General features: G+C 51.7%; 1 protein-coding gene across 4 annotated transcripts in view; it reads right to left on the bottom strand.

Annotated features, from left to right (window-relative positions):
- Window positions 1-11,410, bottom strand: part of CARD11 (caspase recruitment domain family member 11) — a 97,253-nt gene extending 85,843 nt beyond the window's left edge. For 2 of the 4 annotated variants that reach the window (XM_037813642.1, XM_037813644.1), the window contains exon 1: window positions 11,205-11,372. Coding sequence is in view for 2 of the 4 variants with exons in the window: in XM_037813641.1 (XP_037669569.1) it covers window positions 11,205-11,217 (13 nt within the window). In the remaining 2 variants the exon portion in view is untranslated. Of the gene's footprint in view, window positions 1-11,204 lie in introns of all 4 variants that reach the window. The other 2 variants (XM_037813641.1, XM_037813640.1) reach the window with 2 other exon arrangements.
- Window positions 11,411-14,168: the final 2,758 nt, after the last annotated feature.

The raw sequence follows: 14,168 nt of genomic DNA, 5'->3' as shown, positions 1-14,168 counted from the left end.
CATGCCCATAATGTATAAAGAATTTCTATAATTCAGTAAGAAAAAAGACACTCAATAGAAAAGTGGGCAAAACACTTGAACGGGAGCTTCACCAAGCAGGATATCCAAAATGGACAATAAACATGTGAAAACATTAATTACTTAATTATTCATAAAAACCACAAAAACAATATGAACACACACACCAGAGTGGCTACAATAAAGAGCGGATAATGCCGTGTGTAGGCGAGGCTGTGGGCCACAGGCTCTTTCATCCATCGTTGACGCGAGTGCGAATTGGAATAACTTCCTTGGAAAACTCAGCAGTATTTACTAGAGTGGAACATAAACATACTTTAAGATCCAGGAAATCCGCTCTTGGGTGGAATTAGGAGCAGATGTCTCCAAAAGCCATGCCTAAGAATGCTTATATTGGCATCACCCATAATAGCTAAAAGCTGGAAACACTCAATTGCCCAAAAGTAAAATAGATAAAATGTGGAATATTCACAAAATGGAGTATTATTGGCAATAAAAAGTGAATGAGCTGCTACATGCAACATGGATGAAGGTAGTGTAGCCAGGTAAATACAGGGCATCCAATTAAATGCATACTGCACGTCAACAGGTGTTGCTTTAGCATAACAATGTTTCATGGGATATTTGGGACTGACTTATACTAAAGAATTATTTTTCAAGCTGGTCTTCTGTTTCGTGATCTGGGTGATGGCGATGCGGGGACATGTGCCTTGTGACAATTCACCGAGCTGTGTGTTTAGGATTTGTGCACTGCTCTTATATACATGTCATACTTCAAAACAAAGTTTGCTAAAAATAACAAAAAGATGGTTCTCAGCCTGTGTGGCATTCCAGGAGGGCCTGCCTCTTGCTGGAGCCTCCTGTCTGTCGTCCTCGCTGGGGCCAGTGGTCTTTCCATCCTGGCTCGCGGCCTCTGCGGGGGACGGCCTCGCACACGGGCAGCCCTGGGCCCTCCCTGGCACCGCAGCCCGAGGCACTTGCTGGCTTCACCTTCCCGTGTCTTCATATCTTGTGCCCAGTGACGCCGACCACCCCAGGCTTCCTGAATTCACCTGCCGTCGCACCACTGCTTTCCCGGTTTAGAACGCCATCTCCGCTTCTCCGCCTGGCACAAACCTATTTGCTTTTCCAGTCTTGTGTCAGCACCTGCTCGTGAGGCCTCTTCTGCCTTCCTGGGGCAGCCGTCTTCATTTTATGCCTCCTGCAACTGACTGTTCCTGCGCTTGTGCCCGCTGTGTGGGCTAATGGGGCGGGGACCCTGTCTTTTTGTCCCCAGCACCCCGCAGAGTGTGTGGTGGGCGTGGGATGTCTGTTAAACGGGTGAATACGAACATAACGATAATCACACATTGAGATACAGGGATCAGGCAGAAGAACACAAGGAAGCACTTTGCAGACTGCTCACGATGAATTTTAGATTCGGAAGGGGCCCTTCGGAATTTGCTCCAAGTCACTCTACATGCAGCCACGTCACAACGGCGCCGTCAGCGCCAAGAAGGGGTCTCGTTTGACTTTCCGTGAGAAAGGGCTGTGATTCTCCCCACTTCACAGGTGAGGAGAAGGGTTCAGAGACCGCGGTCACGCGGCTGGTACGCGGCGGATCCCACGCCCACCACGCGGTTACTGTTCTGTGACTTACGCCGTCCTGCGGATCACAAAGTGCCCAGGGGAGCAGTGAACTCAGTGACGTGGCGGCTGCCCACGCGGGCACGGGCGGCGTTTTGAATCAGACAAGCTCTCTGGCACCTCTCAAATCCGTCTCCGTGGGTGGCTGCCCCTCTCCCACGAAAGGAGCCATCCAAACACCTAAACACAGTGTTCAGCTCTTTGCGGAGGTTCTCAGCGCCTGCCTGAGATTTTCAGGTTTTAAACAAAACAAAAATCTGATTCACTGTTTCCAGCCCGACAGGAAATTCAAATCCTTTATTTTTCTGCCGCTTAAAAAGAAAGAAGAAAAAAGGAAACGAAAAAAAAAAATCAAACCAGAAAACACACACACACACACACACACACACACACACACAAACCTTTTTGTCTTAGAAGAATTTTGAATGCTTCTCATTTCACACAGCACCTAACATTGTTCAGGCAAAGGTGGCAGAAGGAAGCCCAAAGTGAAAAACAGAAGGAAATGAAACGCATTACAATAAAACACACACGCTAATAAATAAGAACCCCAGCAATGAATCCAGCTCGGAGTACACACTGGAAGGAAGAAACGCCCCAAAGCTTTGCTTAAACCAAATAATATCAGAACAGACGGCTCCCCTGGGTCTCCGGGAAAAGTTAATACATACAGGAGAGTGCAAATGGAGGCGCTGGCTGAGATTTTTGGCAGAAAATGCATTACCAATGTTCAAGGTGAAGGAAGGGGGCTGGCAGATTTAGGGACAGGGACATTTTCATCAGGTAACACAATAAATACATCTGGGCCTCTCCACTGGGTCCCTCCAAGCTTCAGGGCATGTCCGCACTTCGGAATTAACCAGAGAGACTCTCAGGTGTACTCCTGGAAGCCAGCTGCTCCCAACTGCCCAAGCGGAGAATTAATTCAACTCTAGAGATCTGGATGCTAAGGAAGGACCCTGTGGGGAAGAATATTCCCCCCTCCCAATGTGCAGAAGCATCACTGAGTGGGGGCTGACGGGGTGGGATCAGGAGCTGCGGGCTCTGCTGTTCTGCTGAGATGGCGAGTGACCCCGAGAGACGCTTTCGTCGGCCCAGTGGTTGTGAAAGACGCTGAGCTCTCCGGGGCACGGAAAGATCACATCCCTCATGCAACTCCCCAAATTCACCCCCTTTCTCACCATCCCCAGAAAAATCCAAAGGGTGGAAAAAAATAAAAGGATGTCTCAAAGGTGAACGCGAAGGCTTTCCCCAGCCCAGTAAGACGCTTCAGGGGTGGCCCTGGGTGGCACGAATGAACGATGAGAGGCAAATTAATAATAATAAACCCCACGTTTACGTAGTGTTTTTTTATTGCCAAGGTAATGTTTCACCCACTATCTCCTAGGCCCTCAAGAGCATTTCCAGGCAGTGGGAAGGCAGGGATTATTTATCTCCATCTTCTTGGGAAGAAAGAAAAGCTTGGGACAGTGACGCGACTTGCTCAAGGTTGCAGGCCGCTGTGCAGTTCTGAAGCTGCAGAGGGTTCTTGTTTGTGAAGATGGGGCAGACGTGACTAATAGTCTTCAATTTTCAGTTTCACACCCATGGCAGCCATTAGTAATCAACCACAGAACTCGCCTCCACTTGGATCCTGCTCAACACGGGGCCTAGCAAGGCATCACCAGCTGATTGAAAGCCCTTTGCCATCCCCAGCTCTGTCGAATCCTCTCAATTGACGTATGGAGACACCGAACCCCAGAGAGGGGAAGGGGCTTGGGCAAGACCACCCATGGGCCCAAGGCCCAGAACCCAAATCCTCTGCCACTGACCCCAGTGGTCTCTCCGGGGCACTGCGCTGTGCTCCTTCTGCTGGGCAAATAAGTCGCCCACCTAGAGGGGCGTTCCGTAGACGTGAGAACGGTGTGCTTCATGACCAGCTGGAACAAACTGCTTGGGGGGGTGTGTGTTGAGCAAGTGGACAAACTACTGTCACTCAGACTCCTGAGCAAGTGGCAGGACGGAAGGGAGGATCTGGGGAGTGGAGAATCGGAATTTGATGTCAAAGTAGACAGGCCAAGCGGGCGATTGGATATGAAAGTCTAGAGCTCAGAGGGGATTCTGGGCAGGAGAGATGAACTTGGGAGTCACTGGCATAGCGATGATTTTTAAAGCCGTGGGACTGGTTGAGGCTACCAGAGAGGGAGAGTAGATGGAGAAGAACCCAGCTCGGAGCGCTGGACCCCTCAACCCTAGAGCTCAAGGGTAAGAAGGAATCAGAAAAGAGAGACTGGGAAGGGATGGCCAATCAGGCAGGAGAAAAACCAGGTTAGTGGAGCCCTGAGGCCAAATGAGCTCTGCATTTCAAGGAGGAGAGAAGGATCCACCAGGTCAAATGCTGTTGAAAGGTCAAGTCCTAGAAGAATTAAGAAGTGACCACTGGATTGAGGCCATTGGCGATCTTGATAAGAGCTGTTTAACTTGAGTGCTGGATGTGCATTCCTGGTGGAAATATAAAATTTCTGAGGTGGTTCCTCAGAAAGATGAACACAGAATTAGCACATGACCCAGCTATCCCATTTCTATGACTTTTCCAGACACTTGTCCACCAATGTTTACAGAACCGTATTCCCAATAGCCTAAAGGTGGAAAATCTCAAGTGTCCGTCAACAGATGAACAAAATGTGGTCCAGCCATGCAATGGAGTATTATTCAGCCATGAAAAGGAACGGAGCTCTGATCCACATGACACATGGGTGGATCTTGAAGACGTCATGTTGAGTGAAAGAAGCCAGACACAAAAGGACAGATATTGCATGATTCCACTATTTATATGACATATCTAGAAGAGGCAAATTCATAGAGATGGAAAGTAGATTAGAGGTTCCCAGGGGCTGGGGAAGAGGTAGGGGTGGTGATTGCTCAGTGGGGACAGAGTTTCTCCTTGAGAGGATGAACATTTTCTGGCAACAGTGATGATGGTTACACAACACGGTGAATGTACTTAATGCTACGGAAGCAGACACTCAAAATGGTTAAAATGGTACATTTTAGGTTATACATATTTTACCACCATCAAAAAAAAAAAAAAAAAAGAAAGAAAAAAATTGAGTGCTCAGAGCAAAAGGTTGTGGAGAGGAGGAGTGGTCTGAGGATAATGAGTATCGACAACAATTTCAGAGATCTGCTGTGAAAGGTGCAGACGTGATAGAGGGAAGTCCAACATCAAGAAGGTTTTGTTTTAAAGACGGGTGAAACTGCAGCATACTGCACTGTGGGGGGAAACTGATGATGCAGGGGAGGAAGGAGGAATTGCTGGTGGAGAGCCTCGGGTGGGTGAGGCGAGGTGGTCTCCGGCGCCAGGTGGAGGGGCGGGCCTGGCGGGCACACGGACGGGTCATCCCGGCACCGCGGCCCGAGGGCAGGGCACGGGGGCAGCCGCACGGGGAGCGGGGTCTGCGGCTGAGAGTGGGGCGGGCCTCGCAGGCCCAGTTCGTCTGCGTCTGCCACGACGCATAAAGGGTTGGGTTTAAAAAACATGCATTTTAAAGAGAGTTAAGAAAGTTACGGAAGGAGATACAACTTCTGTACGAAGTTTAGGGGGGAAATGGATGGATGCGTTCCCCGGAGCAGCCCTCTGCTCCTGCCGCAGCCCCGGGGTGTCTCCTCGCCAGCTTTTAGGGGACACTTCCCATTTCCCTTTCCCTGTCAGGCCACAGCGTTCTCCAGCCAGAATCCTGCTGAGTTGGCACAAACGCATCTTGGCGATGGGGAACCCTCCCAAGGCCGGGCACTCTCCATGGGCTTGGTCTGTTATCCGCAGACAGGGACCCCTGAGCGTGGGCTCCCAGAGGTGCTGGGCAGGCAACAAGGGGGGTTTTGAAAAGCAGCTGTGAATTGAAGACAGAAGGCTGGAAAGAACTGCACGGCATCATAATGATTCAATGGAGCCAACTCGACTCAAATCCCTTTTTTAAGGAAGGCCATTTCTTCTCAAACAACTGCCACAAATCGCTTAATCCTTACACAAAAGCAGGGAATGAAGCACTAATGTCAACAAAAGGCAGTTTTGCTTCATACCAACCTTTATCCGCTAAAATAGATTTACTAAACCTCAAATAATGCTGGCACAGGGTTTCTGTGGCTCACTGATGGAAAAAAAACTGGGTCATTCCACCAGGAACCACGCGAAACTATCACAGCAGCTTTATCATAATAGCCCCAAACTGCAGAAGCACAAATGTTTACCATCAGTGGAACGGATAAATAAGTTGCAGCAAATTCACACGATGCAATATCATGCAGCGATGAATAAAAAACAAAAAAACAAAACCAAAACCAAACTACCGCCACGCCCAATGTGGATGAAGTTTACAGATATCATGAGAGTGAAACATGATGGAGACAAGAGAACACACACTTTGAACCCAGAAGGAGTGAAAAAACAGGGACTCAAGATACTTGTACATGAATGTTCATAGCAGCCTGTTTACAAGAGCCAAAAGGTGGAAGACACCCGAGTGTCCATCCACAGACGATGGATCAACAAAATGTAACATGCACACAGTGGAATATTACTAAGCCGAAAAAAGGAAGTTCTGACACACGCTGCAGCACGGATGAACCTTGAAAACATTATGCTGAGTGAAAGCAGCCAGACACAAAGGGGCAAATATTGTACAATTCCACTCATATGAAATATAAGGGAGAATAAGTAAAATAGAGAGACAGAAAGTAGATTTGAGTCACCAGGGGCTGGGGGAGGGGAAATGGGGAGATATTGCTTTGTGGATGCAGAGTTTCTGTTTCAGGGGATGAACAAGTTTTGGTAATGCATAGTGGTGACGGTAACCCCACATGGTGACTGCGATTAATGCCGCTGAACTGTACACTTAAAAAAATGGTTAAAACGGGAAATTTTGTGTTAGATATTAAGTGTCACCACGGCAAACATTTTAAGAGAGAGATGATACTGTGTAATTGTGTTTATGTGAAGTTCAACAATAGGCAAAATACTGGTGACGGATGTTGGAAGAGTGGTTGCTTTGGTGATGGGAGAAGGTTGGTGATGGGGGACATTGGGGAGCCCCGGGGGGCCTGGAAAGGACCTATTTCCTGATCCGCATGGTGGTGCCACAGTGTATGTAAAAATTCACCACGCCGTACACTTAAGATTTATGGGTCCCACTGTATGTGTTACACCCTAATTTAAAAATCTTTTCCTTACAGGGGGGTCATCAGTTTTGCCTTCCAGTAGCAACAGAGACCTTGTCACTTCTACCCTAGCCGTCTCGTCCCACCGTAACTCAGTGCCAAAGAGGAAACCTCCGGAAGCGGAGGGCAGAGCTACAGGTTTGTCAAGCATCAGAAGGGTGGGGAGACTACGGCTCCTCTTTCTTAAACCTGTTTCGTTCTTGTTTTCTTAATCGTAAAAATATAGACGCTCATAAAACATATACAAGCAAAAGAGAAGGACGCAAAATAAATATTAAAATTCTTCCCCATCGATCACCTGGCCCCTCCTCCAGAGTTGCCTCCTACCAACAGCTCCTCATCGGACCAGTGTTTCCTTCCGGAAACTTTCCAGGGACCCACGTCCTTCTCAGTGGCCTCCCAGAATTCCACGGTACAGACAACCCACGATTCACCCTGCCCTTGACCGTGTCCAGCTCACTCCTAAAATAATTAACACTGCGGTGAGCATCCTCGTGCAAAACCCTTGGCGCACATGTACGAGTACCCCCGTGGGAAAGTTTCCCCGAGGTGGATTCGTGCCTCAGAGGGTTTATTCACTTACAGTGTTGGTCAACATCGTCAAACTAGCAGTGTCCGAGAAGGTCTGTTTCCCCGCCCCCTTGCCAATACTAGGTTTTATTAAACTTTTTGTCCTTTGCTGGCCCGAAGGGTGAAAGACCGTTTGTCTCTGTTGTATTACTTTGCATTTATTTAGTTATAAATAAGGGACGTTGATTGGTCTGTTCATATTCTGCTTGTTCATATCCTTTAACCGTTTCTCTGTTGGGCTGAATTCTTGAATTCTGGGGGTCTGGCCACACCTGTCTGTTTGTATTTGGAGGGGGAGTTGCCACACAGCCCCCTGGCCTGCAGAACCTAAAATAGTTACTATCAGGCCCTTTGCAGAAAAAGTTTGCTGACTTCTGCCCTTTGAAAATCAGGGACTTAGCTCTTTGTCACATGTATTTTGTTTTACTTTTAGCTCACCACTCTATTCTACACGGTCACCTGGAAAACACTTCGATCTACATTAATTCAACGGGTGGAATTTTTACCCACTTTACACATTGGCAGTTGAGGCTCAGAGGTGTCAGGTGACTTCCCCAAGGTCACACAGCCCCTGCGAGGTGGAGAAGCCCCACTAGCTGGCCCCAGGTCCACAGACCTTTCTATATCACGTGTGGCCTCTTTGTGGACTGAGCCAGTCCCAAGGCCTGGCAGGCAGTGAGTGTAAAGAACAAAGCCCTGAGGGGTGTTGGCGGGGTAAGTGGGAGAGAGTGGGGGGACACACCCCCCACCTTGTTGCTGCCATATATGTGTGTGAGGACTGCACATTCCTGAGCCGAGTGGGGTCAGGAAGGAAGATTGCACACTCAACCCCAGGGGTCACACAGGGGATGGAGCCCTCTTTCGGGGTGTGTCTTGCTTGCACACGTCCAAGGGGCATCACCCACGGATGGCCCTGGGCTGGCTGTGTCACCGATGTCCTCGGGGCAGCTTGGCCATGGGGCTGGAGAGGGGAAGAGAGAGGACGAGCCAGAGCAGGCAGAACCAGAACGTTTATGACCCGCTGGCACTGGGCCAAGGACACCAATTATACAAAGTCGACAGCGACCGTTATCATCTCTGAGCCCTTGAACAAATCACCACCAAAAAGGTTACACTCCCGAAAATAGTTGCCCCATTAAAACTGCTGACCTAGATAGCAGGAGGACCTCAAGGTAACCCGTGTCGGACACATTCTTCCCACGTGGCGTGCATGGATGGAGAGGCAAGCCTCTGGAAATGGGCTAGACTTAATTTTCCTTCCGCAGAAAAGAGTTTTTAAGGGGCTTACTCGAACACTTTTTCCATTTTCTTTATGCTCCGATATGCAAATCAGCGCAAGCATTTTCTGGACAGACCGGATGAAGCAACCACACAAGCGGGAGGAGACTCTCCAGGGCGGACTTGCTGACTGTCTGCTCTGGACCGAGCATCGATGCAACTTGGCTCGGGCGACCCTCACGGTGGCCCCGTGAGACTGGAAGGACGGACAAGGAAACTGAGGCCAAGCCAGAGTCACGACCCTGCCCCAGTCCACACTGCCTGCGTGGGCGGGAAACCAGTGCTCCCTCCCCAGGTGTGTGTGACCCCAAAGCCCACCCCCTCCCTGCTCCCGGACCCCGGTAAGCAATAGCACCTCGAGGGTTTTCTCATTTTATGCCTGCTGTAGCTCATAACGCCGAAAGTAATCAGCAGTAACGTCCCGATCTCACAGTTAGAAACGGCTCTGGGAGCTCATGACGGCCCTGCCCAAGGTCACACGGCTGGTCAAGGTGAACAGTCGAGACTTCCTTGGACCTCACATCCTTGGACCACGGCACGACGCCCTTTCCACCCCGCCACGTGCCTTGCAGACTCCAAGGGGGGAACACTGGCAGCCCCACGGCCTTCTTTCTGTAATCTGACTTTTTTTTTTTCATTTTGCCAAGGCAGCAGCAGCCTTGCAAGTTGGCGTGGAGACGGGCGAGGTCCAGCCCTTAGTGGCCCCTACAGGCCTGTCCGTGCTCTCCACGGGCCCTGCCTCCAAGCAGGGTGCCGGGCAAGGCAAGGCGAATGGAAGGCCCCTTTAAAGCAGGCCCCGGCGACCGCTGGATTTGAAGATGCTCCGTTTTTCAGCAGTTGACACTTTCCATCATAATCACCTGAAAACCAGGACTCGATTTGGCCTTTCGTGCATGAAGCTGTGGTCACTGCGGCCTCTTCCTCCCCCAATGGCCCCTGCCCCTGCTGCCACCCAACCCCACACACACTTCCTCAGGTCCTTTCTTCGGAGGGTGGAGAAATACCGCGTGTGGAGGTGGAGAGAGAGGTTCTGACCTACCCTTGCCAGCACCGTCGTGGCCTGGAACCTTCTACTGATTCCCTGGGCTTCCAGAATCCTATCCCAGACACCACCACAACCTCCTCTGGGTTCCTGCCCACGTAGCCTGTGTCTCAGCCACACCGCGATCGCGGACGAGGACTGTGTGCCCTGAGCTATTTTAGGCAATGAACTCCGGGCCCCCCACCCAGCCCCAGGCAGAAATCCGCGCATACGGGACCCACCCGTGGATTCAAACAAGAGTCATCCGTCCTTAGGAGAAGACAGGTTTAGAAGTTATCTCAAGAAAAACCCTGTAAGGGATTATCTGTTTGCACACAAGTTTGGAGTGGGGCTCCAAACTTAATTTAATGAGCACGGCTCATTACATCTGCATCGTCCAAACCATTTCCTGGGAGGAGAGGGGCCTGTGTCCCGAGCTCCTCTGCTGCTGGACCCCCCACCCCTCTCCACCCTCCCCACCCCTGCCCCCACTCCCAGCCCACTGCAGCGATCACTTCCTCACAGCTCACCTCAGGGGTGGAGGGAAGTGGGGACTCAGGGAAAGCACAGAAGTGGAGACGTCTAGCTAAATTCCAGTCCTTGCAAGAATTCACAGCTCACGGGATTTCCGGCACACATCATGCACAGGGGGACACTCGATAAACTTTTTTTCCCTTTCTGGATGGTTGATAACCTTATGCCTTCTGGAGAGGCATAAGGCAAATGTTGGGAGAAATTCTTTCCAGCTACAAATCACAGGCTTCGGGAGCTGACCAGGTACACAGGGGTCAGCTGGGTCCAAGGTGGCTGGGCAGGGGCCCGGGGCCCTGATGGGAAGCTCAGGGCTCCCACAAACTGTCCTTTCCACATCTGGCAGGTCCAGCTGTGTGGGCCGCCCCCTCTGGCATCTGTGACTCCCTCCCCAGGGCTCCAGCTCTGAAGGGACAGAAGACACACCCCTGCCCCCTCTTGCACGGAGGGCTTCCTGGCGGCCCCACGGGCCTGAGAAGTGTCCTGGGGGAGCTGGCTGCAGGCCCGAGGCCACCAGGCCCTCATCCCAGAGCTGCCCTGTGCCCCTGCCCCCAGCACCCCAGGGCACTCCCCAGGGAACGGGCTGCCTCCCCACCTTGGGGGGCCTCCCTGCCTGCAGCCGGGCCCCACCTCCTCGGCAGCCTCTGAGTCAGGCTGGGCTGTGGTCTGGAAACTTCCTGCCCTTTCAGGTGTCACAGAGGCTCTTTGCCTCCCTCGGGGGCAGGTGCCAGAGGGTCGCCCTGCCCGGCAGCCGCCTCCGGACCCCTCATTCCTCCCCTTCCCTCTGAGGAGCGCGGGAACTTTGCGAGGCAGAGACCCTCAGAGACGGCCAGAGAGACACGCGGGAGTGCAGGGGTGCCAAGGGGGCGCCCCCCGCCCCCGGATGCCGCCGCGCCTCGGCTCCCCCAGCGCCCCGGACGCCGCCCCTCGCCCCCCGCTCGTCCCCCTCGCCCCCCGCTGCGCCTACCTGGGGCGCTCATGCTCCGCGGGCCGCGGGGGCCGCCAGCCGCGCCGGGCGCCTCCTCCACGCCGCCCGCCGGCTTCTCCTCGTCCCCGCGGCCCGGCCGGGTCCGAGCGGCGCCCCCCGCCCAGGGGCTGCAGGGCCGGGAGGGGCGGCACGCGGCCGGGGCAGGAGTCCGGGGGCCCGGGGAGGCCGAGGAGAGCAGAAAGGAGAGAAAGTGTGTCATAGGCTGGGAGGGGCGGGGGAGGGAAATGCAAAACCCGACAGGAAATGAGACTAAAAAAATGCAAAAGGTTAGAAAAAGCGATAAGGAAGCGGTGGGGGGTGGGGGGGCCTGAGTTCTGGTCCAGAGCTTTGTGGGGAGGGTGGTAAGGAGCGGGGCGGGGGCGCTGCGGGATCGCGGAGGACCAGGAGGGGGAGGGGTCGCCTGCCTCAGGTGGGGGGGCCGGGCTGCAGGTGGGGGGTGCCTGTCTCAGGTGGGGGGGCCGGGCCCCAGGTGGGAGGGGGTTGCCTGCCCCAGGTTGGGTGGGGAGGCCGGGCCCCAGGCTGAAGCCGTCTGCCCCTGCCCACCTCTGACCCCCATTTGGCCCCACCCCGCTGCAGAGAGGCCTCCGGACCCCAGGTGCACCCCCAAAGGCCGGAGGGGGGTGCTGCTTTCTAGGCTCTCAGACTGGGGCCCTTTGAGAGGAATTTAGACATTCTCAAGAACCTCTAAAGCTTTGAGCTGAATCTTTTCCCACAAAGTAGTGGAAGGCCCTGGGGGTCACCCCAAGCCTCTTCCCATCCTCAGCCTTTGTTCTGGACGCTTCTTGGGGCTCCCCAGGCGTCAACAGAAGGGGGACAGTCCTACCTGCGCCTTCCCGACCCCCGCTGACCCCCACCCCGCCCACCCCGGCTCTGCCGAGAAGCTCTGGAGAACACCATCTGTGAGAGAAATGGTGATTTCTGGGTCTCGTTTTAGTAATTAACCCAAGAGGCTCCCGAACCCAGGCCTCTGGGTGTGACGCTCCCACAACAGAGACCTCTGGGTGGGAAGGTCCTCAGGGTTTATGTGAATTGTGACCTCAGAAATCTGGGTTCCTCAAAAAGTTCACGGTGGAGTTGCTGTATGACCCGGCAGTTCCACCCCCAGGTGTACACCACAGAGATGTGAAAACAGGCTCCGCAGAAACCCGTGCTCCAGCGTGCAGGGCAGTGTTTTCACAAGCACCAAAAGGGCGACGCGGGCGCGTCAGCAAAATGTGCTCTATCCGCGCCATGGAATATTATTCAGCCGTAAGAAGGAATGAAATTCTGATGCACTCGAAAAGAGCCAGATGCAAAAGGACAAATAGTGGATAATTCCACTTACATGAAAAGTCTAGAATAAGCAAGTCCTTAGGGACAGAAAGTAGATTACAGCGCCGGGGCGGGGGCAGGGGAAGTGGGGAGAGCTTCTCCTTGCGGGGATGATAACGTTTTGATCACGGATGGTGGTGGTGGTAGCACAACATTGTGACTTTAATGCCCTGAACTGTACACTTAAAAAAATGCTTAAAATGGCAAATTTTAGCATAAATATAGAGCCACAATTAAAAAAAAAAATCTCTTGCTCTACCAAGTAATCAGGTTTTGTTTTCTGCCTGGCTTGATCCAAGAATCTTGGATTCTAGTCTCCCGGCTGGGAATTTGCCACGGCCCCAGCCCCCAGTCCTTTCATTCTTTTCTGCCTCAGTTTATCACTCTCGTCTTTCCCTCCTCCCCGTCTTTTGCTTCCTCCACTTACAGCTAGACAGTGTACTCTCCTGTTTCATGCTTTAAGTTCTGTGAGAAATGTTTCTTGAGCTCTTTGAGGGAAAAGGGTTCAACAAATTAAACAACTAAGCAAGACAATAAATAAATAATGGGAATCGTGGCCGAAGCACAGATGAATTTGGAATCTCGGCAATTTCGAGGCGCATGGTTGTACCGATTCATAAAGGCCAGTCCGCTAAGATGAGCATGAGTTTGCTTTCTGCAAAACGTGTTCACAAAAGCCATCAAGAACTGCAGCCAGAGCAAGTTCCTTAAATAAATGCCAAACTGCACAGCACCCAAGCCCTCATCCCTCCGTCCCCAAGGACCTGCCTGCTGGGGAATGTGTCTCTCCTGCTCTCGGTGACACCTTTATCTCAGCCGCCACCCGGAGGGTTTTAAAGGAGAGCTCGGTCTCTGGTGTGCAGGCTACCGAGGGCAGGCATGCTGGGAAACAACAACAAAAACTGCGAATTAAAGTAACCCTACTGGAGGTTGCGTGGACCCTGCGTGGAGCTCGAGGAATTTTCAGAAAGCAAAGACTCCCCTGTAATCCACAGCCACATAAAAAAATAGAAGCCCCCCGCTGCCCCCTTCCAGCCCCCACCTTCTGAGGGCCACGTTCTGACCTCCAACAGCACAAATCAGCTTTGCCAGTTTTTGAACTTTTTATCAATGGACCAGGCATGGTTCTCTTTCAGGTCTGGCTTCTTTCACTCAGCCTTATGTTTTTGAAATTTATTGCACACAAGTTCATTGAAGACATGCCTTTTATGCCCCACCCAACCTGACATCTTTTTAAAATTTTTAAACATTCAGAGAAGTTAGAACAATTTTATAGGGAATGCCCATACACCCCACCATCTGATTCGATGGGAAACACTTTGCTCTATTTGCTTTATCATGTGTCCGTCCATTCCCCTATCCATCCATCAATACCTAGTTTTTAAAGGAATTTCATAATAAATCGATGACATCTGTACACTTAACCTTTAAATACTTCCGCATGCATATCATTAACTAGAGAGGGTGTTTTTTAGGTAAAATTTATGTACAGATTTTTTTTTTAATTAGTGAAGTTGTGGGTTTGCAGAACAATCATGCATAAAATAGAGGATTCTATTTTATTCATAAAAAATTCTATTTAATTCATATATCACCCTATCATTAACACCTTGCATTGATGTGGAATATTTG

The sequence above is a fragment of the Choloepus didactylus genome, chromosome 21 (assembly GCF_015220235.1).
Source record: "Choloepus didactylus isolate mChoDid1 chromosome 21, mChoDid1.pri, whole genome shotgun sequence".
Taxonomy (NCBI): Eukaryota; Metazoa; Chordata; class Mammalia; order Pilosa; family Megalonychidae; genus Choloepus; species Choloepus didactylus.
The sequence above is the reverse complement of the archived record's forward strand: the minus strand, read 5'-3'. Positions and strand labels throughout refer to the sequence as shown.